This window comes from Melitaea cinxia, chromosome 6 (genome assembly GCF_905220565.1).
Source record: "Melitaea cinxia chromosome 6, ilMelCinx1.1, whole genome shotgun sequence".
Classification (NCBI taxonomy): Eukaryota; Metazoa; Arthropoda; class Insecta; order Lepidoptera; family Nymphalidae; genus Melitaea; species Melitaea cinxia.
In genome coordinates, this window is record NC_059399.1 from 17,172,656 (window position 1) to 17,198,961 (window position 26,306).

General features: G+C 33.2%; 1 protein-coding gene across 1 annotated transcript in view; it reads right to left on the minus strand.

Moving 5' to 3' along the window:
- Positions 1–887: 887 nt before the first annotated feature.
- LOC123654431 overlaps positions 888–26,306 on the minus strand; it is a 35,179-nt gene continuing 9,760 nt past the window's right edge. Inside the window, exons 2-7 of the mRNA XM_045590335.1 lie at positions 13,636–13,776; positions 12,412–12,519; positions 3,902–4,057; positions 3,241–3,404; positions 1,543–1,699; positions 888–1,084 (exon numbers count right to left, since the gene is read on the minus strand). Of these exons, the coding sequence (XP_045446291.1) occupies positions 1,004–1,084; positions 1,543–1,699; positions 3,241–3,404; positions 3,902–4,057; positions 12,412–12,519; positions 13,636–13,776 (807 nt within the window). The 3' untranslated portion in view covers positions 888–1,003. The remainder of the gene's footprint in view (positions 1,085–1,542; positions 1,700–3,240; positions 3,405–3,901; positions 4,058–12,411; positions 12,520–13,635; positions 13,777–26,306) is intronic.

Sequence of the window (26,306 nt, forward strand, 5' to 3'; positions counted from 1 at the left end):
AATTGTTTGTATGCAATCTGTGTAATTTAAGTTCTTACTAAGACAATCGGTTTATTAGATGAAAATTGAAATTTCTTTGTCAATAGACGGATGAAATTGAGTAACAAAATATGTGCACAGTTTTTTATTAGTTGTATTCTAAACTAAGCTTTGATGCGAGTTTTGTCGTTATTTAAAATACCTCAAATTCGTATGACAGTTTTCTGAACTTATTACTTTATAGCTATTTAAGTATTGTTAAAAGAGGTAGAAGGGAAAAAATTATCTCTAATCACGTTTTCACGTAATCAAATATAAAATAAACGTTATCTCTGATACTGATTTAGAAAAGAAAATAAAACAAATCAAATGGAAATTATCTGTATTTATTGCATCGAATCTTATTATAAAAGATTTCACGATAACTGGAATTTAGTCTTAGATTAAAAACTAACATAGACTGGGTTCAAGAGATTAACTTAAAATAATAAACAATGTATATTACGATAATAAATGTAATTATATAAAAGTAAATGAACTTTAAACTGAAGTTACTCTTTTAAACACCAGCCAAATTTTAATAAGGACCAATTCAAAAAGATTAAATGGAATTAGAAACATAGACGGACTCATTGTTTAGAAAGTTCAAGTACTTCAAAACATATTATAAGTAAAAGTGTAAATGAAATGATTACAAACAGCTAATTTAACCTACTTAACTAAAATGGCAACTCAAATCACTCTATATTTGCAACGTCGTAAGCGAAACTTAGACCCCAGAAATGGTATCGTATTTATTGCCCTCAAAATGAGATTGCAAACATAATATCCGGCTGATAGTAAAAATAAATGTTCTGAAAATATTTTAACTAAAAGTAAACATTCTGAAGTTAAACAAAATCAACAAGTTTAAACTGGCTGTATAAATGTAATTCTAAATGTTATTATTTAACATATAAAAATGATATTCAACTGCGATGAAGATTAATAGAGGTGGTGTCTTAATGTATTAGGTGATTGTAGATTATTGATCCTGGACTTCGCTTTTGTGTGAGATGATGGATACTGGGTAGTCGAACTGGTAGAAGAATCCACGAGGGGGGCCCTGGAAGGAAGAGTAAGCTATAAACTAAAAATTCTATACGCCATCATTATATAAAAACTTTGTTAGATTTTTTATCATTCCTATTGTTTTCTAAACAATTTTACAGTATGCTATAGCTTTTATTTACATATCTAGTTTATGGGTCTACAAGGATACTTAATAGTAACTTAAGCTTTGATCTCAACTTCAAGCAGTAGCTACTCATTTTTCCCATTTTTTTCAAGACACAAGGCCAACTGTTCTTAAGGTAAACAATTTAATGCTCGTGTTTAGGTAACATCCGATTGATTTACACATTTTCTTAATACCATTATATATAATATTTATAAATGGTCGAAAGAACAAAGATGGCTGCTTTAATTGTGACCCGGAGTTGAAACCAGGATAACAACTAACTACGCAAACTGCCAGTTCTTAGAAGGTCAATTAAACCTGAAATTAAATAGATCCAAACTCACCGTTGGTTCTGGTTCTTCGGTCAAGTAAAATTGAGAATCTTGACCGTAATAGGCTTTGCCTTCACGAGCTTGGCTCTCCTGACTTGGGGCAGCGACTACTGAATCCTGTTGCTCAGACGCAGCTGGCTGGTAGTCGTACTGTCTGTAGTACTCTCCTCTGGAAATATAACGAGGGATCATTGAAAATGGTTGGAATCTAATATATAAAATTCTCGTGTCGCGGTGTTTGTAGTTAAACTCCTCCGAAACGGCTTGACCGATTCTCATGAAATTTTGTGTGCATATCGGGTAGGTCTGAGAATCGAACAACATCTATTTTTTTCATACCCCTAAGTTTAAGGGGGGTGGGGTTAGAGGGATAATAAAATATTATGAAATTTTGTGTGCATATCGGGTAGGTCTGAGAATCGGCCAACATCTATTTTTCATTCCCCTAAGTTATAAGGGGAGGGGACTAAGAAGGTTAATAAAATATATGGCAAAACAACGTTTGCGGGGTCAGCTAGTAGTACTATATTAAAATTTTCTTTCCCCTTTCGTTATCTATTTCCAAAACCTTTTCATCCTATGCTAATATTGAATTCATGAAAGAAATAAAAAACATATAACATTTTGATATTTTTTTCTAGGACGGCAAACATGCGTTCGACCCACCCTATACTCATAACCATCCGGTTACCATAACCGAGACGCCTGCAACAGTACAAGCATTGCAACCGAACCTCCCTAGAGACTGTCTATCTTCACTCACTACAGGAACACAACATTGGTTGAGAGCTATATTATATAGCTGTGATTTTTGTAAGGTTGAGGTACTCCCCCAGCCGATCTGCTACAGATTATAGAGTTATTTTCTGCTGTACCCTACTTTATTAAAAACTGAACTGTTATTATTGTGGACATCAAGTAATTTGATGACATTGAACATTTTAGGTAATACAATCATAGGTGACTTTATATAGTCTGCTGGGATAGTATCGTCAATTTAACTGAGGTAGGGCACAACAGGATATATCCTGCTCAAAATCTGGAGTAGCTCGAGTGGAATAGTATCGAGACCTTACAGAAGATCATAGCTAAATAGTACTGCTTTAAGCAGTGTTGTGTTCCCGAGGTAATTAAAGTGACCAAAGCTCCTGGGCTCGGGCTAGGGTCGGCAATGCGCTTGCGATGCTTTTAATGTCCTAAGCGTCTCTAAACTACGGTAATCGCTTACCATCAGATTAGCCGTACGCTGTTTTGCCGACCTAGTTGTATAAAAAATACATTACGCTTCAGCCTGTAATATCCCACTACTGGGCATAGGCCTCTTTCTCCATGTAGGAGAAGGATCAGAGCTTAATCCACCACGCTGCTCCAATGCGGGTTGGCGGATATATTCCCTACTACGAGTAACGATCGCTATCAGGTGTACATGATAACAACCGGGACCGACGGCTTAACGTGCTCTCCGAGGCACAGTGGGGAGACCCACAAGGACTGCACAAACACCCAGACCACGGCAAACACCTGTATGGCCAATAAAAATGTTAGTCATGTGCGGGGATCGAACCCGCAACCGCCAACGCAACAGGTACAATCCATGGCTGTAACCGTTGCGCCAACGCGGCGTCAAAAAATACATTCGGTAACACTAAATCCTTAGTTATTTAAAAATAAAACAACAATTCTTCATCCTCTATGGTATGCTACACTTACTGTGGGTCGGGTTGCTGGCGAGCAGCCGCTGCGGCTTCCTGCCAGGCCTTCTCGTGGGCGAGTCGCGCCTGTCTCACATCTTCGGCTTCCTCGATGGGCTTCAAGACGACTTTAGGGAGGTTGTCTTCTTGGTGGAAACCCTGGCTGTCAGCCCAGTAACGAACCTGTCAATATTAACCGTTAGATATGAACAAAGGAAATTAAAAAAAAATTGAATTAGCACAGACGTCATTTGAATTTAGCAACGAATTCAATCCTCACTCGTTGCCTATTAAGTCTACAAATATTTTTATTGTAATCCGATAGCTGTTGACGCAGACGTGTGTATGTGCGTGGGTGGTTGTGTGTATATGTGAGTATATGTATGTTCAGACTGCAATAAGGATATTAGTGTCAAGTAGTGTAAGGATATTTGTGCAGTTCTTGTGGGTCTCCCCACCGTACCTCGGAGAGCACGTTAAGCCGTCGGTCTCGGTTATTATCTTGTACACCTGATAGCGATCGTTACTCATAGTAGGGAATATATCCGCCAACCCGCATTGGAGCAGCGTGGTGGATTAAGCTCTGATCCTTCTCCTACATGCGGAAAGAAGCCTATGCCCAGTAGTGGGATATTACAGGCTGGAGCGAAGTAGAATATGAAGAAAGATATATAACGAACCTTAATGAGTTGATTGTCAGCTGTTCTGTATGTGTATGAACCGGTGATATCACCAGAGCGTACTTTGTTTTCTACCTTCGCGGACTCGGGAGTCTCGTAGCCATACGCATACGCGCCTAAGCCGTCTTGACCGTGGAACTGTCTTGCATTGTAGACCTATAAAATAATTTCTATAAATAATGGAGGGTAAGCGAAAGTATCCATGCAAGGTAATCAACAAGAACATAGCCTCTTCAGAGCACATATTAGTTTCTACTATTTCTTTGTTTTTATAACTTACTAGCGACCCACCCCGGCTTCGCACAGGTGCATTGCTGACACAATATAAAATATAAAATAAGTAACATAAGCTCAAACAATGTGTTCATTTAGGACATCAAATTACAAACCTCTAAAACTATCAGTGTTCCTCTACTATATTCGTATTATGCATCTACTATACATACAAATTATTATTTGAATTCACTCTATTTACTAAAGAAAACCGCAATAAAATCCGTTACATAGTTTTCAAGATCTAAGAATACAGACAGCGGGAAGCGACTTTGTTTTGTACTATGCAGTGATTAAAAACACAATTTATAATTAAAAATGCATTATGTGTAATAAAACTGCTTCGTAGGTGTTCACTAATTTATTTTCACAACTTCACACAACCAAACAGATACTAAGAATGCGCCACTTCTCTCTTAACACGTATTTATATAATATGAACAAAGTCAATTGATTGTCTAAATTACATTGAATTACCAAATAACATATTCAAATACATTTAATTATATAGTATTACTATCAACTTAATTTTAACTAAATTTAACACTTAGATATCTAAAACAATCTAATAGAATTATAAAATGAATATATTTTAAGTAGACCATTAAGATCTCTTTTTTTTTTCAAATACCCTACTTTAAAAATTACTAAAATCACAAATTGATAGTTTATTTAAAATACAACCTTATGAATTTAATACACTTTTAGTAGACTTTTAACAATTTTTAAAGGAAACCCAACACTCGACCATCCTGACGACGTGTGCGTCCTCGTACACGAATCGCGTGCTAACCCAACACTGCTATATAGATAAAGAAGAAAAGAAGATAAATTTGTAAACATATATAATAATTTCACTACATTACATTACATTTAACTCATAGACTTCTTCCATATATAATTTACAGTTCCACTTTATTTAATGAAATCGTGAAAATAAATAAAATAAACGAGTCATGAACCAATCACTTCTCATGACTTTTAAGATGTGAACCAATCACTTCTCACATCTCAATCTCAAATCTCACTGAACCATGAACCAATCAATTCTCATGGACTTTACTATATGGTAGGCTAGTCATGAACCAATCAATTCTCATGACCAGAATACCAAAGATACTAACCAATCACTTCTCACATCCTAACATCACATTATACATATTTCCAGGTAAGTGAAACATTCCTTCGTTTACTTCTCATGAACTTTATCACTATGTCATGAACCAATCAATTCTCATGACTTCATAGTGAAGATCTCCACCAATTCCTTTTCGCATCCATATAGGCCGTTTCTGGCGTAAATTGTCACTTATACAATTTAATCGTTTTCTAGACCTAAAGCAGCCACGTGAATCCATGGCTGCATTCGATCTGCTGCGACTACAGAACCGCGTTTGTTTTTGGTGTTACTAAAACCTGGTATTGACGCGATCTTATACCGATCTTGTCCTAAAACTTTAACTACTCTAAAGGGGCCAATATGCGACGGAAGAAGCTTTTTGCTGTTACCCTTATTTTCAAACGACGTTTTCACAATTTTAACCAAATCACCTTCTTTGTACAATCGGGCTGGTTTCCTGCCCTTATCGAAATATTCTTTTTGCTTCTGTTGTTCCTTATTAATTCTTTCTTTTGCGTTAAGCCTTATTTCATTTAAATCAACTTCTTGTCGTGTGTTATCGATAATTTCATTTAGGGTTGCACTGATTTCGCTATTCATGGATGTTCCAAACATGATTTCTGCTGGAGTTCTACAAGTCGTCTTTTGAATTGTGTTATTGAGTCCCCACTGAACTTTACCAACCTGATTATCCCAGTCCTTTTCATCATATTTCAAATTCTGTGCAGTCAGAGAATCTAGGATAGTACGGTTGTACCGTTCTACCTGACCATTTGATTTTGGGCTCGCTACGGAATTTAAAATATGTTTAATACCTTTGTCCAGACAAAATCTTTTAAAAATGTGCGATGTAAAACAGGATCCTCTATCACTAACTAATCGGTCGGGTGCCCGAAAAGTATAAAAAATATCATCTAATGTCCGTATAACGTTTCGAGCTTTTGTATCTCGAACTGGTTTAATAAAAATAAATTTTGTGAATCCATCCACTACTACTAACAAATACGAATTCCCTCTTTTGGACCTAGCAAAGGGTCCAAGATGGTCAATGTGCAGTGTATGGAATGGAATTTCCACTTTAGGTATAGGATGTAGTAGACCTTCTCTATTATTTTTATTGTTTTTTGCATATGCGCATTCGATACACGCTTTAACATACTTTCTAACAAATTTAGTCATCTTTGAGAACCAGTAATTTTTCTTTATTCGTTCTAATGTTTTCTCTATACCAAAGTGTCCAATATCGTCATGATTCATGCGGCATATTTGCCATCTTGCACCCTTTGGTACAACCCAACGAATATTGTTTCTATCGCCGTCTAAATACCTGTAAAGCTTGTTATCTTTAATCAAAAAGTTATCTTTAATATATTGTAGTCCTTCAAAATCTTCCTTACTGGCTAAAATATTTCGTATCCTACACAGTTCCGTGTCTCCAAGTTGAAGTGTATGTAACCAGTCTTCATTAGCGATCGTCATAACAGCAGGACAACAATCAATATTTCGTAAGTCATTATCATTCACTGGGTTCCTTGATGGCGCGTCTACGTGTGCCATTTTAGCTCCAGCTCTATATTCGATTGAACAGTCATACTCTTGCAAAGATAACCACCATCGTGCTATACGTGGTATTAAGTCACGCTTTGCAAAGGTGGACCGTAAAGCACAGCAATCGGTCACGATTTTAAATTCTTTCCCTAGCAGAAAAACTCAAAATTTTCTTAAACAACAGACTACAGCCAACGTCTCCAGTTCATATGAATGAAAATTCTTCTCCTCGGGGGACGTTTGTCGACTGTAATACGCGACTGGATGGAAAATATTATCTGTTGTAGACCTCTGCAAGAGTATTCCGCCCACACCGATCTTACTGGCGTCCGTGTGTAGTTCTGTTTCTCCACTAGGGTTGTATAAAGCTAGAATAGGTCTTTCGACTAGTTTAGCTTTCAAGCTCGCAAAAGCTTTTTCCTGTTCCTGTTGCCATTCCCAAGTAGCATTCTTTTTAAGCAGTTTATTAAGAGGGAAAGCAATTTGAGCAAAGTTTCGAATAAATTTCCGGAAGTAACTGACAAGTCCAAGAAATTGTCGTACGTGGTGCACATCATTTGGGCGTGGAAAATTTATGAGGCTATTTATTTTCTTTTCTCCTGGACGAATACCTGAACCGCTAATTTCGTATCCGAGGTAATCGATCTTGTTCTGTAAGAAAACACATTTTGTTAAGTTTAACGTTAGATTAGCCTTTTCAATCAATTTTAAGATTTCTTCCAGTCGGTCTAAGCACTCTTCTGCATTCTTGCCAAATATCAAAAGATCATCGATATACACTGTCGCCTTACTAAAACGTGCGGAACCTAATATTTTGTTCATCGTACGTTGAAATACAGCTGGGGCATTTGCCAAACCGAATGGCATTCTGTTAAACTCGTAATGTCCATCCGGGCTGACAAATGCTGTTAGATGCTTACTTTCCTCATTGATAGGTATTTGATAGTAGCCCGAAGTCAAATCCAAAGTAATGAACCAGGCCTGTCCAGATAACTTTGCTATCTCGTCCTCTATGATCGGCATCGGGTATCTTTCTTTGATAGTAATTGAATTCAATTTTCGATAATCAATACACATTCTGAAATTGCCATCTTTCTTTCGTACCAAAGTCATGGGACTAGCACATTCGGATACAGATTCTCTAACTATGCCAGCTTCCAACATTTCGTTTATCATTTTCTGCGCAGTTTCTCTTTCGTGGTGTGATAATCTGTATGGTCGGTACACGACGGGTTGCCTATTCTTTATCTCTATATTCATTTCACAGACATTTGTACAGCCAAGTTCTTTTAATGAAGTAGCAAAACATTGTTTATAACAATCTAACATCTGAATTAACCGTAATTTATCATTTTCGGTCACATTTTCACCAATTTTTATGTCATTTTTGTTTATCCAGGTATTTTGTACACTTAGCGTGCTTGTTGTGGCAGTTTCAATTATTTTATTCACCAAGTCCACCTTTTCCGTACGACATATCAAAACATCCTCCATAAGTAAACAAGGGATCATATATGGTAATACAGTCACAAACAGTAAACCTTTTGTCACTGTGTATATTCCACCTTTAATGATATACTGCTGATTAGGTTTACCCAATAATTTACTATTTAATACTATATCCCCACTTATTGCTGGTTCACAGAGTGCTTTTATAGACGTCTCTCCATATATTTCTACATCCTTTGCTATCCTTATCTTAATGTGCTCTTCTTGCTTTAAGTCCGTGTTGCTAAATGGTAATTCCTTTCCAATATTGAAAAAATGTAATCGATTTGCGTCCTTATAAACTATAACATGACATTGTTCTGTAAAAGATTGACCTATTAGAAGAGACGTGTCCAATAGGTTGTCGCCAACAACTTTGCAAGTTACCTTGGCTTTTACATCATCAATTAGAATATCCAACACTACGCTTCCTGCGGATTGTACTAACTCATTCCCAAAACCCCTTATAAAAGATATAGCTTTGTTGATTTCGACTCCTAACTGTAATGCCACAGTTTTCTTAATTAATGATACTTCGCTGCCAAAATCTATAAATGCATCTAATAGGTTTCCATTTACTGTCACACTTTTTACAAATTTCGAATTAGGTCTTGAATCAGTGATACACATCGTACTAGGTATTTCGTTTCCTAATGGTCTCTTGTCTGTATTCATTAAACAACTTTGCGTTTTATGTCCGATCTTATTACAACGATTGCATCTTATTAAAGGCTTAGGACACTGCAAGTAGGGATGACCCTTTTCCTTACAATTAAAGCAGAATATTAGATTCGGGTTGGATATAACAGCGTACTTTGAATCAAATCTTTTAGTCTCGACAAATTGTCTATTCCTATAGGAGGATCGTTCAGAAAGATTACCCATATCTTTATTACTCATTAGGTATTGTAAGAGTTGTTCTGGATAAGAGCACCGCAATGCCAAAGCACTAGATTTAAGCATTCTGTCACTAATTCCATGAATAATGCAATCCACGGCACGTTTTCCACTGATATCGCATTGATTCAAAAGTGATAACTTTTCATAGTAGTACACTTCTATAGGTTCGTTGAACTTACTTTTTCTCTTGAGCATGTCTTCCAAAATTTGACCGTAATTCTGTTCACAGGGAAAAGCCGCTAACAACTTATCTTGCCATTCTTGCCATGTGAATAGTATTGAATTTAGCCCCTCGTACCAAGTTTTAGCCAATCCTTGTAACTTTTGCATAGCAAAATGTGTGGTGGTTCTTTCGTCCCAGCCATAAACACAAGCACATTCGTTAACTTTACGTAACCAAATATCGATGCGCTGATTTTTAGTTGAAGGGTTAAAATTTGGTAAAATATTTTGATGATCTACACTTTTGTTGTTATTAGTAGTAGTTTGTGTTGATGGCTGCATCTCTTTTGCCTTTAAACTATTAACTATCTGAATCACATCCTGAATAGTAAAAGATGGGCTCTTTGATGTTAATTTTTGTTGATCGTAGTCTGGTATATTCTGTGTGTCCTGACCACGCTGCTCATGGAATCCGGATTGCCGCCGCAAACCACAGCCGCCATTTTGTTCGTAGTTCCTTCTTCGCAACCGACGTTCTAATGAACGTTCTCTGGATATCCCACGCTCCCTATTGTTCTCGGCCCATATCTCTGGACTTAGTGAGGCTTGTATTCTTCGGCTCCTTATTATTGGACTTCGACTTCGTGAGCGACGACCAGCATGTTCACTTCGTGCAGACCTTGTTTCATTTATTTCTGCCTCGAGTGTTTGCGGCTCAAACATCTGGTCATCCTTTCGCCCTCGTCTACTAGTACTCGACATCTGAAACTCGAGAAAAAAAATGTATTTTAGTGTTTTGTTCAAGTAAATTCGTCGCATGGACATCTCACGTGATTAATTTACATCCACACATATAAAAAGTTATATTGAATATCTAGTATGTATCCCTTTACGGAGTACTCAACGTTCCACAATATATTAATATCATGTAGCACGTATGATTAAAATTACTTTACATAAAATTTAAAAGTAAAAATCCTACTTATTATCAATAAAATTCATTTATAAAAGATCATTACTCAAATTTATATATAAAAAAAGTCGAAGGTAAGTCAAGAAAATATTAATAATCATACATAACTAAAAGTCAATAATAATAAATTCAATAATAAATAGATAACTAAAATTGAGAGAAAAAAAAATTACATTGCTATTTGTAATTATAGTAGTCATGCAATAAAAGAGAGCATTTTGAGGAACCAACGCTACTTAACACTGACTTCAATTTCTGGAGAGTAGCCCCAGACAAAATCAAATGCCAATGTTAAGACGCTACATAAACATGCAATATTATCAGGGAGTGCCCTGACCTTATATTGACATGTTCAGCAGTTCCCCCAAAATACAGTCACTTTCTCATTACACCAACACTGCCAAGGAGTTGCCTTGACCAAGTGTTAAAGCAAATAAGTTTATGCTGCATGACATTATAGCAATAAGAGTATTACGTTTACAATTAAAATTTGTAAGTAACATAAACTACGATTACCGGAGAGTAGCCCCGAGCCAACCGTCAGTAAATGTTATCTCACTGTTAGTGTACGAAAATACTTTCAATATGTGAATCAAATTTAAAATGTATACAATATATATTTACATTATCAGATAAAAGTAAATAATAAATAAAATAATAATCATCATAGATTATAATAATAATTATCACTATTATCGCATTAACATAATAACGTCCGAGTACTAATACGAAAGCTATGCTTATTACATGTAATTTTAAATGCAAGAAAAATACTTACACCACTATAGCCAGGATCCCACTTCTGAGATGTAATAAAACTGCTTCGTAGGTGTTCACTAATTTATTTTCACAACTTCACACAACCAAACAGATACTAAGAATGCGCCACTTCTCTCTTAACACGTATTTATATAATATGAACAAAGTCAATTGATTGTCTAAATTACATTGAATTACCAAATAACATATTCAAATACATTTAATTATATAGTATTACTATCAACTTAATTTTAACTAAATTTAACACTTAGATATCTAAAACAATCTAATAGAATTATAAAATGAATATATTTTAAGTAGACCATTAAGATCTCTTTTTTTTTTCAAATACCCTACTTTAAAAATTACTAAAATCACAAATTGATAGTTTATTTAAAATACAACCTTATGAATTTAATACACTTTTAGTAGACTTTTAACAATTTTTAAAGGAAACCCAACATATGTTTATTATTTATGGTAAGAATTTAAACATTAAAAATTATAGGTACCCTTGTTAAGATATGGCTGAACATTTTAAAATCTCATCTCTCATCTTTTAAAGCGAGGGATGACAAAATTAAAGACTGAGACCGAGAAAGTAAGACCAATTATTTCTATATAAGATTTTTAACGGCCAAATAGACAGCCCATTTCTACTTCGTCACATTAATTTTAGCTGCCCCCGAGTACATTCGTGACACAGAAACTTGTTCTATACTCCTCTTGTTAAACGAAATTACAAAAAACACACCTTCATACATCGTTCATGCAACTTTTATAATCAACACTTACAAAACATTGACCCTTTTGGCTGCTCAATAAGTATTTATAAGGGAGGACAGAAGCTGACGGAAATATTATAATTTTTTTTCTGTCCTTTTTATTTACATGCTGAGCTTTTTTGTAATTTTTTTTTTTTTTGTAAATTTTGAATTAGCTAATGGAAATTATTAATAGTATGGTGTATTTGTTTTCTATCTTTTATATTTTTAAAATACCTAAAATTTTTGTTATTTCTCTCCAAATTATTTTGCTAATGTATTATTGTTATAATTATTAGTGGAAACTTGTTTGAAAAATGTCCCAGTGGTATGTTGTGTATAAATGTACTATTGATTTTGTTTGTTTCCCGATAAAAATAAAATAAAATAAAAAATAGTTATTTTACAACAAAGTCACAGGATTTAAATGATGCTTTACAATGCCATCAACCTTGTACGTCATATTTCTGTATAGTTTTAAGTGCAATAAATTATATGTAGACACAATTATATATTTGTTCACCTCGTCAACATAATCCTCGGGGTTTTCAATTTCATGGCCGTTCTTCCAGTAGTGACCGAGAGTGGGGCCGGCCTCGGCCGTACGAAACCTCGGGTCGTTGTATTTCACCTGAATTAAAACAAAATGAAATTATTTAGTACGGGAGCGTTCTCAAGGGATCAGTTCTAGGCCCCTACTTATTTTTAATATATATAAATAACCTCCCATTTTATTCTCTTTCTCTCTCAACACTAATTAATGAAATTTTTTTATGTCGAAGAAAATGACACAATAAAATATTTTTAGGGTTAGAGGCATATAAAAATTAATAATAAAATTATGTGGTGTCATGGGACACCAGGTAGGAACGAAGTTCCTTCGAATAGTACAGAAGCAACACAATTTGAAAAAAAAATGCTGAATTTTATATATATTTTCTAGTTCTTGACTTTTTTTAAATTTTGTTGATTGATTTTTAATTAAGTACATAAAAGTATTTAGGAAATTTATTGTTTTAGAAAATAGCAAATACCGTAAAATAAAATAAATTAAACAAAATAATAATAATTCAAACTATTAAGTGAAATAAAAAAAAACATATGGTTTTATTTATTTTTGTCGACAGTATAAAATTACATAAATAATTTTAAAAAGTTTACTAGTAAGATTTTCGTTTTACAAACGTCATATTATACAGTCGTGTGACTGATATTACGTCACTTCCGTTATATATTTTTCTTACGGTTTTAGTATCACATTTTTTTCAGTTCGGTCGCCCAGCCAAATGTCAACCTTTCCGTAAGGAACTTCGTTCCAATAAAATTATTAAGAATTTGAATTTGCATTGGCACTATTACTTTCACAATGTACACAAATAAGATATCAAGAAGAATATTTCGATGAGATCGATATTCTTTAGATATAGTTAATACTTATGTAAGTGACATGCTTAGTAAATAGGCTTATTTAACATTCATCATCATAATAAAAAACTTACTAGACTTAACACTTGCATTTATTGTTTACGCATTTACAAGTTTCACGCTCACATAAAAACGACCACATTTTTGAATATCATATCAAAAATTGACCGCTCCAGCGGGGATCAAACCCGCGTCTCCGACTAACCGTGTCGGCGCTCTAGCCAATAGCTAATGTGCGGGTAACACAAAAATAAAAATCGTACATATTAAAAACGACAAAGTCAACATTCAAAACATCTAATAATAAGACAAGTTGACTTACCAATGGCAAGACGGCAGTTCTAGTTGCCAGCAGAGGTTCTGTGAAGGGCGGGCTGTTGAGGTACTTTTGGGCTTCTTCGGGCGAGAGGTCCAGTTCCAAAACATTGGAGATGGGGTTAGGTGCAGCAACAGCTAACGCCATCTATAAAATGTTATATTTAATTTATTATTCACTTTAGTAGACGTAACTAAAATGCAATAAAAAAAGGAATTTTAGGGAAATTGGTGTATAAAACATTAACAAAAACTAAATAAATATTGTGACTCCAAGAAACATATACATACAGATATACAGATCATAGAGTAAGTAAATTACAAATAAAATACCGTACATCAATTGCATAAAACCTATACAAACTCTTTAGTTGTATTAAAATAACGAACAATATAAAACCTTTTCAAACATAGACCGGATGTAACGTAAATCTCTTACATCATAATGAAAAATTATAATGATATAAATTATTATAAATATATTCGATACAGTGTCATCATTAAGAGTTCAAGACCATAAGTCATTAACCAAACCGGATTACAAACGTAACCTCAGTATGTCGTCATCCCATTAGTATGGATATCCGTTTACACTTAATTTTTCATCCGCCAAGGGTTATTTTTAATAAAAGTTATATCTACTAGATAGGTATATCTCTATATTTATAACGTCAGTTACTTCTGTATTTTATTTATTCATTTATACTGTACTGTACACCACAAGTAGGTACATCATTAAACATAATTTTAACATAGTTTACATTGTGTGGTGAAATCGGCGGACTTTTGTTGAGTTAGCCATTTGTCCATGGCATCCCAAGCAAAGGAAGGAAAAATTAATGCCGAGACTGGGTAGATGTCATATTTATTTAAAAATGCATTTATTATTTAATGTTGGCAACGCTAAGGGACTTACAATGAATTTAAGCATTGATAGCAAACCTTAATTTTAAGCCGCAATATTTTATATTTTGAATTGAAAAATATATTTCGAAAATGGAAAAGTGTACACCTCACCACTCCTTGAAAATTGTTTGCAGCTTATACTCAACAGCGCTTTCTAGTAGCATGCTTAGGAACTAATTAACGTAATTCGATAATTTGATTTGGTTCTTGCCAATAATCACAGACAGCTCTGATTCTATATGATGATAAAAATCGAAGAATTTAAAAGCCTTCATATTTAGTAGGCTACTTAGTTAATAATTTCCTGACATAATAAAAAACAGGTTATTTCGTCAAGCGGTTCCCGCGTTATTTTGCTATCATGTCATATTGACGTCCAACATAATTTTTTTTTCGATTATTTCTACTATAACAGTATGTGTGTATGTATTTTATGGCTATTAATGCATTTTTTATAAAAAATATTGAAGTTTTTTTTTTTTAAATATATGTTTGGCATCGCGCGGTTTGCGCATATTATGCCACTAACAAAAAAATATTGAAGTTTAAAAGTAAGCTCTACCCGTATTCTTCATTTTGTGAGAGTAATAAAGCACAGACTCCTCGAGAATGCAATAAATTAATAAGAAGATAATTACAAAGAGCACTAACACATTAATGTAATTAGTGGCACGTCATAATCTCATCTTATGACATTATATAAAAAAAATCGGATTTTTAAAATAATGAGTGACGGTTTTAAACGGGTATTTGAAATAAAAGTCAAGTAGTTATTTTGTAAAATGATTCAAAAGTCCTTTTGAAATATATCTAGCATAAAATGTATAATAATCAAATAATACTCAAAATTATCAAAAAAAAACAATCTTTGTTGGCGACGACGAAGAAAAATAGGGATTGCACATATAAAGAAAGATGTTCAAATGCGGTCTTGCTTTTGAACATGGTATAGCAAAATCGATTCGATGCTGTAAAATGTGATTGTATCTTCACAATAATTATTTCCGTAAACAAAGTTCGTAGCAAAAATAAATATAATTATTAATACGTATGATTCATACAACGAAGTAACAAACCAGATTTTACTACGTTTCAATCAAAACATCTTCATTTCTATAATAATAAAATTTAAATATTAATTTTTTCAACTTAAGAACTATTTACTTAATGATAGTTGCATTCATGTCCCGTGGAATGGTTCTAAGAATGCTGGCAGTATTTCTCGATTGAATTTTTTGTCTCTTTTTTGTTAATTTCTTATTGTTGTAAAGAAAAGTGTAAACATACATGATATGGTTAGTGCCATAGAACTTGTTGTCTATGGATTAGCACACTGCAAGCGACTACAGAAACCGAATGTGACTCGTTCAAAATAATTATTTTTAAAAATTGGAATTCCTGAGAATATTTTTGTAATTTTAATGCGCATGCAGTGTTATCGATCCCATTAACAAAACGCAAAGAAACGAAGACCCTAATTCGAAACAAAATTTATTTAAATGAGTTCACTCAAGAAACGTCAAACGTTATGTATACGTTTGCTTTAAAAATAGTATCCTTTAAAAACATATTTTACCCGCCTTAATAAAAATGAGATCATGTTTCAGGATCGATTTATTCTCATTCAATTTCTCATTTTTTTTTTTAATTTCATCCGCCTATATAAGCTTTTGCTTTTGTTGCTTGGCTACCGACTTCGAAGTTTAAACAACATATTTAAAAAGAAAAACAAAGATAGTAGATCTATTTTAGTGATAAGTTTTTCTGAATTCCACGCTGGTTAATAAAATGGCTGGCAATAAAAACATAACATAAAAATAAATTATTCCATAACTAACTTTTTTACATAATAGAGACATTTTGAACGTCTTAAAAATTATTTTTTAAAAAAAGGTTGTTTTATCCAGACTCTTCTTAAATCAATACTCTAAAATTTATTTTATATTTGCCACACCTTAAAAGCAATAATCGATCATTGAAGATCAGATAACAGAGACACATTAAGACGGTCAAAAGCAACGTCGCTTCTGATGCGAATTAATTCCTGCTAATCTTGGGAATAAATTTCACATATCTTTTGCAAAACAGTAATTTATAAGTACAATTAAAAAACGAAATTTTGTGCGAATACTCTATATATCTATAATAATTGTGTTAGCTCGCTAACGAAAAAAAACCGACTTCAACTACAACTACATCGACAAGTAATACAGCGTAAGTAGACAAAAGAAAAATAAACAAACGCACTAGTCGTCACTACGATTTTCGAGGGTTTCCCTTGATTTCTCTAGGATTCCATCACTGATACTAGCTTCCTTATCATGGTACTGGGATATATCCTTTCTAACAAAAAAAGAATTATCAAAATCGGTTCATAAACGACAAAGTTATCCCCGAACATCCATAAAAAAAATATACGGTCGAATTGAGTAACCTCCTCCTTTTTGAAGTCGGTAAAAAATAAAAGTAAAACTTCTTTACGCACGCTTGACTTGAGGAGTAAGCTGGTGAATGCGTGACAAGAGCGTGACGAAATGTGTGATGGGGCGAGGCGAACGGAAGTTGAAAGGGAGATATAATTTAGTGAAGAAGTTACGTTTCCTAAGTTTTATTTCAGTCGTTGGGTCTAAAAAACACTAGTTTTTTATGTTTGTTCGTAATCGTTAGAAAAAGTTTTGTATAAAAAATAACGAAGTTTTCACGAAAAAAATTAAGGTACGAATTACACTGAGTCCGCTAGTTTATTATACTTATTCAACTTATATGACTAAGAAATTTCTTTAGATAATAGTTATTTTCAAAAGTATCCTTGCATTATACAAAAGAGAAAATGATAAGTCTAGAAAAATAATTTTTAACAAAAAAAAAACCGACTTCAAAAAGGAAACTAAAAAGTGAAAAATAAATTTACTTAGTACAAAGTAATTCGTATTTTGATTTAGTTAATCAGAAATGATTAAATAAATATTTTATAATTTTGAAGTCGGTGCCAAGTAAAACAATAACTACTCTAGTATCTACTCGTAAGTTGTATTCAGTTTTCTTTCATAATTTGTTTCATTGACTATTAGTTTGAATACTTTTATTATTCTGTTATTGTTTTGAGATATCTAATAATATTTTTTTACTTGTTTGTTGTGTGTGTGTGTTGTTTGTATTTGTTATTGTAGCCAGGTTGTTGTAGTATTTACTTGGCACCAACTTCAAAATTATAAAATATTTATTTAATCATTTCTGATTAACTAAATCAAAATACGAATTAATTTGTACTAAGTAAATTTATTTTTCACTTTTTAGTTTCCTTTTTGAAGTCGGTTTTTTTTTTGTTAAAAATTATTTTATTTTACAATTTTTAGTGATGGGTAGACCTAACAAGGATGCTTTTTCTGTTATGTCGGGGGTTCGGAAACATACACAATACACAAGTACAAACACCCAGATCATGACAAACATCTTATATGGCCAATACAAATGTCTGTCGTGCGCGGGGATTGAACCCACTAACGCCAGCGCAACAGCCGGTGCTGTGACCGCTGCGCTAACGCGTCGACATACTATGAGTAAAGTTCGCTATCAGGTGTACGTAATAACAACCGGGACTGACAGCCTAGCGTGTTCTCCGAGGCTAGGTTGGGAGATCCACAAAGATTAACAACTAGACCGAAAATAAATATTTGTATAAACATAAATATCCACTCCGAGCGGGAATAGAACCCGCGACCGTCGGTGTTTAGGCGCCGCCGACACGGCACATGCACCATTATATCAAAGCGGTCGTCAAACAGCAAAAGGTAACTGCTGTAAATTGTTGAGAAATTCCCTCGAGTGTTTATGGGCTCCATCATCAAACCTGGTCCTGCGACACAGATGATCACACAGCAGGTAATTGCTATAAATCGTTGAAAAGTTCCCTCGACTATCTTTCATCTCCATCATCAGACTTTAATGGCACTTGTAACTCATATAGGTGCAAAGTTCTCATCAATAGAAACGAATTAAGTTCAAACAGCAGGTAATTGCTATAAGTCGTTGAAGAGTACCCTCGACTATCTTTCGTCTCCATCATCAGACTGAAATGCCACTTATAATTCATATATATGCAAAGTTCTCATCAATAGAAACGAATTAAGTTCAAACAGCAGGTAATTGCTATAAATCGTTAAAGAGTTCCCTCGACTAACTTTTGTCTCCATCATCAGACTGTAATGGCACTTATAACTCATACATATTCATATATATGCAAAGTTCTCATCAACAGAAACGAATTAAGTTCAAACAGCAGGTAATTGCTATAAATTGTTGAAGAGTTCCCTCGACTATCTTTCTTCTCCATCATCAGATCGACTCCAGACCTTTATTAAATAGTAGTGCTTTATAGTGCTTAATGAAAACATGATTAAAATTACTAGTCACCCTTACGATTTTTGAAAGTTTCCCTCGATTTCTCTGGGATCCCATCATCAGATCCTGGTTTCCTTATCATGGTACCAAACTATGAATACCTCCTTTCCAACAAAAAAAGAATTATCAAAATCGGTTCATAAACGAAGAAGTTATCCCCGAACATACATAAAAAAAAAAAAAATATATATATACGGTCGAATTGAGTAACCTCCTCCTTTTTTTGAAGTCGGTTAAAAATTCTAAAATAATTCATAACAAATCTGTCCCAAATCCACCGACAATCATCAAGTAAGTGGCAAGGTTAATGGCCTTATATTGAAATTTAAAATACATTGTTATCGATATTATAACATTCTAAGATATTTTATTGCATGTTTGAATATAACTCGCTGTCTCAATAAATATCGCTTGAAAAAATTTTTGCGAATCGATTCAATTTATGAGTTCGCTTTGTCATATTTAATTTTTCATACACAATATATAATAAAGAAAAAAATATAAAATTATATTATTTATCATGCAATATTTTTTCGTGGCAAAATTGATTTTACTGCCACTTGATGGCTAAACTTTAATTATAGACATTTATGTGTACTTTTAAGGCATTTTTTTAACTACACCGCCATTTTACGTCTGAGCTTAGATATTAAAATTGTAATTTAATGACATTTTATGGCACAATTTGTGGGACGTAATTATGGTATCTTTCAAATAGGTGGTATGGAAAAGAGGTCTGTACCCAGCAGAAGGATGTTACAAGCTGCAGTGGTAAGTATTGCAACTGATCATATTATAATAAAAATAGAATGACATTATAACAGTATTGATTTTAATAGTGTTTACATAATTCTTTATGATACATATGATTTGAAGGTAACATAACATAAAAGGAGCCCTAATTAAATTAACATACATATACGAGACGAAATAAAATTGATTTATATAATATTACGAATAGGTACGTAATGATTTCTGAGATGTGTTTTTGCGGAAGTGATATTAATCGTCTTTGACACTTACTGTAGGTGATGGGGGCTTTATTATTATTATTATTGTTATTATTTATATACAACTAGGACGGCAAAACAAGCGTACGCGATTATCGTAGCTTATAGACGCCTGCAACATCAGAAGCTCCGTCACCTCACTCACCACAAGAACACAACACTATTTAAGCCGAAGTATTATTACTTAGTTGTGATCTGCTTTAAGAGTGTACCCTACCTCAAATTGCTTATTTTCCACTCGGCAAGATGTCCATATCTTCCAAAATACTGAATATTTAAGTTTGAAATTTATGTATGGTAAAGTTTAGGACATAAACTATCTTTCATATGTTTCGAAAACACGATTCCATAAAATTTTCTCGATACAAAAAAATCGCAAAGTTACCTCTATTTTTGTATTAAAACCTTAATATCTCAGTAAATATAGAAGTTATGGACTTGAGATTAAGCATGGTAATTGAAATAAGTATGAAGAACATTTTATATGTTGCGTTTTTTAAAAAATAACTATTTGTAATGTTTGTGGGGAGAAAATACATATAATTCGCGGGATGAACAACCAAGCGCTCTCAATTATCATGTGTTTTTAGTATGGGTGAAATCTGAATTCGAGCTGAGGTAGTGTAGCCCCTTAAGGTTCAGGTACTTCCCCACTCAGTCTGCTCCAGAATTTGAGCAGGATATATCCTGCTGATGCCTATCTTAGTTTATATTAATTATTTATTTGCTTTTATTACTACAGCCGCGGATATGCTTTGGCTTGGTCAAGAATTCTCCTCTAAGCAGTTCTGCTTTCGTCTCCACACCAATAACTTCTACTTAGTAGACGTTTTTTTTTGGTATAGCAGGGGAACCCATTTACGGGTGATATCCAGGATGCCCGGGTAGGCATTCCTAGACCGTTTGTCGGCTACAGCACTTGGGGGTGCAATACCGACCAAAATCCCTGCGGGAGCCTTCAGCCGCTTTATTTGGAGGGTCCCGGATCTGCTGGCAACAGGATCCCTCCAGCGACAAGCTGGCCTCGGCGAAAAGACCAGACTTCTCCTCCATGGGGACTGTCCGGTCTCTAGCAGGACCGGGTTCCCGCCCCGGCCCGAACCGAAGCAGACCGACCCGAACCGAAGAAGACGGCCCGAAGTAGAGTATAGATATCCTAGCATCGTTAATTCTTATTACGTACACGACCCATCTTAGGCCGCCTTAATGTTCTTAATAAATTAGTTTTGTATTAATGTTATCTTAACGTAAATTTAGATTCCATGCATGTAACGTTTTTTATTTCTTTAATAAATCAAGAAAAAAAAACATGCTGTCTGGAAATACTGAATATTAATTTAATGAAAAAAAAAACTGAATTGCGACGACATTAAAAACATGTTAAGATTATTTTGCGAATTCTATTTGCATAATGATTTAACTTACAATGTTCATATCTAAATTGTTTGTTTTAAAATCAAAAATGTTCCAACTACTCGCTCCTATTCGATCGAGCTTTTAGCATTTGTTATTATTCTTTTATTTTTAGGATTGGTTAGATTAGGTTAGGTTATTATATCATGTCAAAAATTACCGTACCTTCCTATGCAAGTAAAGTTTATGTACCTCGAATTTAACAATTATATTTCTTCACCAAATTTACAGTGATGGTACTATCTTGTCTATTATATCATACTAGCTTCTGACCGCGACTTCGTCCGCGTGGAATAGTAACTTGAAAAAAACCCGATTTTGAAACATTCTTCATTGGTGCTTCGTTCCTATTGATCTCAGCGTGATAATATAGCCTATAGCCTTCCTCGATATCTAACACTGAAAGAATTTTTCAAATCGGACCAATAGTTTCTGAGATTAGTGCGTTCAAACAAACAAACTCTTCAGCTTTATAATATTAGTATAGATTAGGTCATTGTTTCTTTATAAATAAATGTCATAAAATAGCGTTTTTCAGTGATCATACCGCCCTTTGTACCTTATGATATTTTGTAAAAAATCAATTCGCTGTGTAATATTTCTGTTTTGGTGTACAATAAAGCGTATTGTTGTTGTTATGTTATTTATAGTAGCTCAGATATAAAACAACGCGGATGAGACCGGTATAATATCCGCATAATTATGTAGATACCTTCAACATTAACTTTAAAAAATAACAAATACACTACGTAGTACATCTTACACGCATCACTGACTCATCAATAATATATTTAAAAAAAAAACTATTGGGTTTAATTACCATAATCGCCAAATGCTGATCCGTATATAAAAATATCAGTGACACTCTCAGACGGTTTGTGTCATGGTCGTGTAACTAATCCTTTGAAACATGCCTTGAATTATTGGTTAGGATTTAGCATTAAAACCTTTTTGATAAAAACATTTTTGTTATGTCCGTAATTAATGGTTTCCAAAATAATATAATTACTGGCACACTAAAAAATGGAGCAATAAACAATTTTAAAAAGTAAAACGAAAATGATTTTATTTTCATCGACTTATTACTACTTTTCCAGATACAAAAATATTCAAACAAAAAAAAAACTTAAATAATTACATTGTACTAAATTATTATTTTTCTACGGCTTAAGGTTATCTTTAAATCCGCCTTCTGCTATTTGGTGCAGTTGCACAATTAATTTAAATAAATATACATACCTGTGTCCAACAATTGGATGTTAAAGGCTGGCAATCGTGATCGGATATTTCGATGATTCACGCGATACGTCTCTAAATATTTTACTAAAAAGACTTTTATTCCTTAAAAAAAAAGTATGTAATTATTTAAAAAAAAAAAACAGAAAAAAATTAATCATTGCGCATACGATTTCCGTATTCCAATTTCATAATGGTCTTTATTCAAAAATGATATATTAAATGAATCATTATTAAAATGGGTAATGAACTCACCGCGTATAAATTTATTAATTAGTTTTTCCTGTACAGGTCAAAGAGTAAATATTTTTTATTTATTTCTTGGCGTATTTTATTATTTAATATCATAATTATATGTTATCAAATTACGTTGCGGTTAAATACTAAGTTCTGTTATTGTGTTCTTGTATTAAATTGTCTGTTTGTGAGGCTTAAGGCTTTTAAATGTCATGCTACAATAAGAAGGAAATAGTAACAAATGCTAATCATATATTTTGTTTTTAATAGTAAAGAATATAAAAGTTTTATAAAGTTAAAAAATTAAAAAAAAAGTTCAGCTAGTAATATACAAATCAAGCTCGCAATATTTTTAATAAAATGGCCGTTCTCAACGTGACTTTAAATCCTTGGTCAGTAAGCATCAAGATGTATTCGTGTGAATTCTCGCGAATTCCAACACCTTTTCGTGCAAGGAGGTGATATTAGCAATTCTGTTGCATCACGTGACGTGATGACATAAACTGAGGCTAAGTTATATTAGGAATAAGTTACTAATCATAGTTATTATACTGAGTTAGGGCAAAGCAGGAAATCTCCTGCTCAAATCTGGAATAGCCCGCCTGGGGAAGGATTTCGAACTTAGAAGATCTCAGCTAAATAAGCTGCTTTGAAGCGGTGTTTTATTCCTGTGTTGAGTAGTAGATCCAGGGGAGAAGGGTCGTCAACGCGCTTGCGGTACTTCTGGTGTTGCAGGTGTCTGTCTATAAATTACGGGAATCGTTTATCATCAGGTGAGCCCTACGCTTGTACGCTGACTCAATTGTATAAAAAAGTTATCATCTAATATATAAAATTCTCGTGTCGTGGTGTTTGTATTTAAACTCCTCCGAAACGGCTTGACTGACTCTCATGAAATTTTGTGTGCATATTGGGTAGGTCTGAGAATCGAACAACATCTATTTTTCGTCCCCCTAAATGTTAAGGGTAGGCCACCCCTAATTTTTTTTTTAATTTTTAGATAAATGATTTATATTTAATTTTTTTGTGATAAAACATTAAAAAATACATACAACCCTAAATTTTCAACCCTCTACGATCAACCCCTATTTTTAAATAGCGTTTAGCGGCAAGACAACGTTTGCCGAGTCATATTAGTTCTTTTTTGAATAATAATTCTAATAATTATCATGAGTACAAACAAAATTATTTACCGTTTTCCTTATAAATAAGAGGGTGACTGTGTTTTTAAAATAAAGGAAAAAATGTATAAAATTCATACAGTCATAGGTCAAAATTTTGAAAATAAATTTTGGCTCTTCCATTTTTCAATAGCACACGTTTAAAAAATACAATAAATTCAATATCACTCCAACATATTGCATAATAAACACGATTAGAAAACGTTAAAATCTTATTTCAATTTTAATTTTAATTAATAAAAAAGAATAATATTTTTTTCATGGACCATTTTGTTTAATATTATCTAATAGCTATTCGTCCAACACTTTTACTTTTTAACGAAGACCCGACACGCGATGTCAATTCGAAGCGTGATAAACGTAAATTTCGGATTTCAAGGTGAAGGTCGTAATCATTATGACTTTATATTAAAATCAGGTATTCAAATAATATGCTAAGCCAAATGACGATGATAATAACCTTGGTTGGGAGAAAAAAAATCGAAAATAAGTAATTTAAGTCCATCTGTATCCATTACATGCAGAATCGGTCGTAATTTTACAATGAATTTTTTACATAAATATCTACAGTAAAAACTGTGTAAGAGGTCTATTTATATACACACCCAAAAAATCCCGAGCATAATAATATTTTTGTAGATAGATAATTGAGTAGGAAAAAAATGTCTTATGATTTGAAACTTATGGTTAAACATATATTTCAGTGGTGTTCTGAATTCGTCCTATAATTAGTCTAAAGATAACTTTATGTATAATAAGACTAGCAATACCCGTGCGAATAACTTAAATAATCAATTAAATTAATTCGCACTAAATAAGCATAATATTTATCACTCTACAAAATAACGGAAAAAGTTATACGTGAGCTGGTTTGAAATTGAACAGAAAATTTACCGACCGCCAATCATGTAGACGTTATATCTACATATATAATTTTAATAATTAATTAATTTACAAAAAAAGCAATAACGAATTTTTTTGTTGCTGTCGCCGGTAGACCAAGCAATTGTCTATAAAATGATATATAATTTATGTTGAATAATTGTGCGGATTTTTCTAAAAAGGGAGGGAAACATCTTAAACCTTAGCGCATTAATAGGTATGCGCATTTATAGCATATGAAACAACGCGGATAAACTAAATTAAAATAACATTACATAAATATTTTCAGCTAAAAATTACTTAAATTGTATAAACATTACAAATGGATTTTGTATTTTTGTTAATATTTTTAAGTATTGAAAGAAAAATCGTACATCGTCTGTGACCAATGAATATGTATAATAAAACTACGACAGCAAATTTTATTATTTTATGTATTGTAAATTTTATACACTAAAATTTAATGAATAAAAAAACTAGTTTGACACAAAATAAACCTATAAACACGATCATTTCATCAACTTCAGTACTCATAATTTCTCACAAAGCTAATATTCTTTTGTACCTAATTATATCATTAAATCTCGACATATTGTCTTGTAAGACACATGCAGTTTTAGTACTCTCGAACAATGGGGACATTACGACACGGAGACGCAAAATTACAGACAAGTGAATTTGAAATGAAGATACCCAATCAACAGTAAAATCGTGGAATAAATATATAATGCCTAGTTAGGTAAACTGAATATGTTTTATAAGTCAGAGAGGCTGTGATAATTATTACAACTACATAATTTTAGTAGCGTATAGACTAATTAATTTTTTTTGCATATTTGTAACATCCTGCTGTTTTTATTTGATACTTTTTTATACACCTAAGTCGGCTAAAAGCGTACGGCTCACCTGATGGTAAGCGATTATCGTAGCTTATATACGCCTGTAACACCATAGTATTTAGCTGTGAGCTATATATGTAAATATACGATCGAATTGAGTAGGTAACCTCCTCCTTTTTTGAAGTCGGATAAAAATTGTGTCTAAATTTGAAATATAATTATAATAAATGAATCGCTCGTCTTTATTATGAATTATTATCGATATATTAAAACCAACAAATCAATAAGTCCGGAAACGACAAAACATCATCTAATATACGAGTAAGTTGACATTTTCATGTTTAGGGTGTCCTCGGAATATTAAATTGATCTGTCAATAATAAATATCAAGAACAACGAAGCAATTTATAATGCGATCTACGTCTTACATAGATTAAATGGTCTAGACAATTTAAAATAAATATATATCATCACTCATCATCAATTCAGCCTATCACAGTCCACTGCTGAATATAGGCCTAAACAGATTCGCGCCAAAATGGCGTGAACTCATGTGTGTTGCCATCACCACGC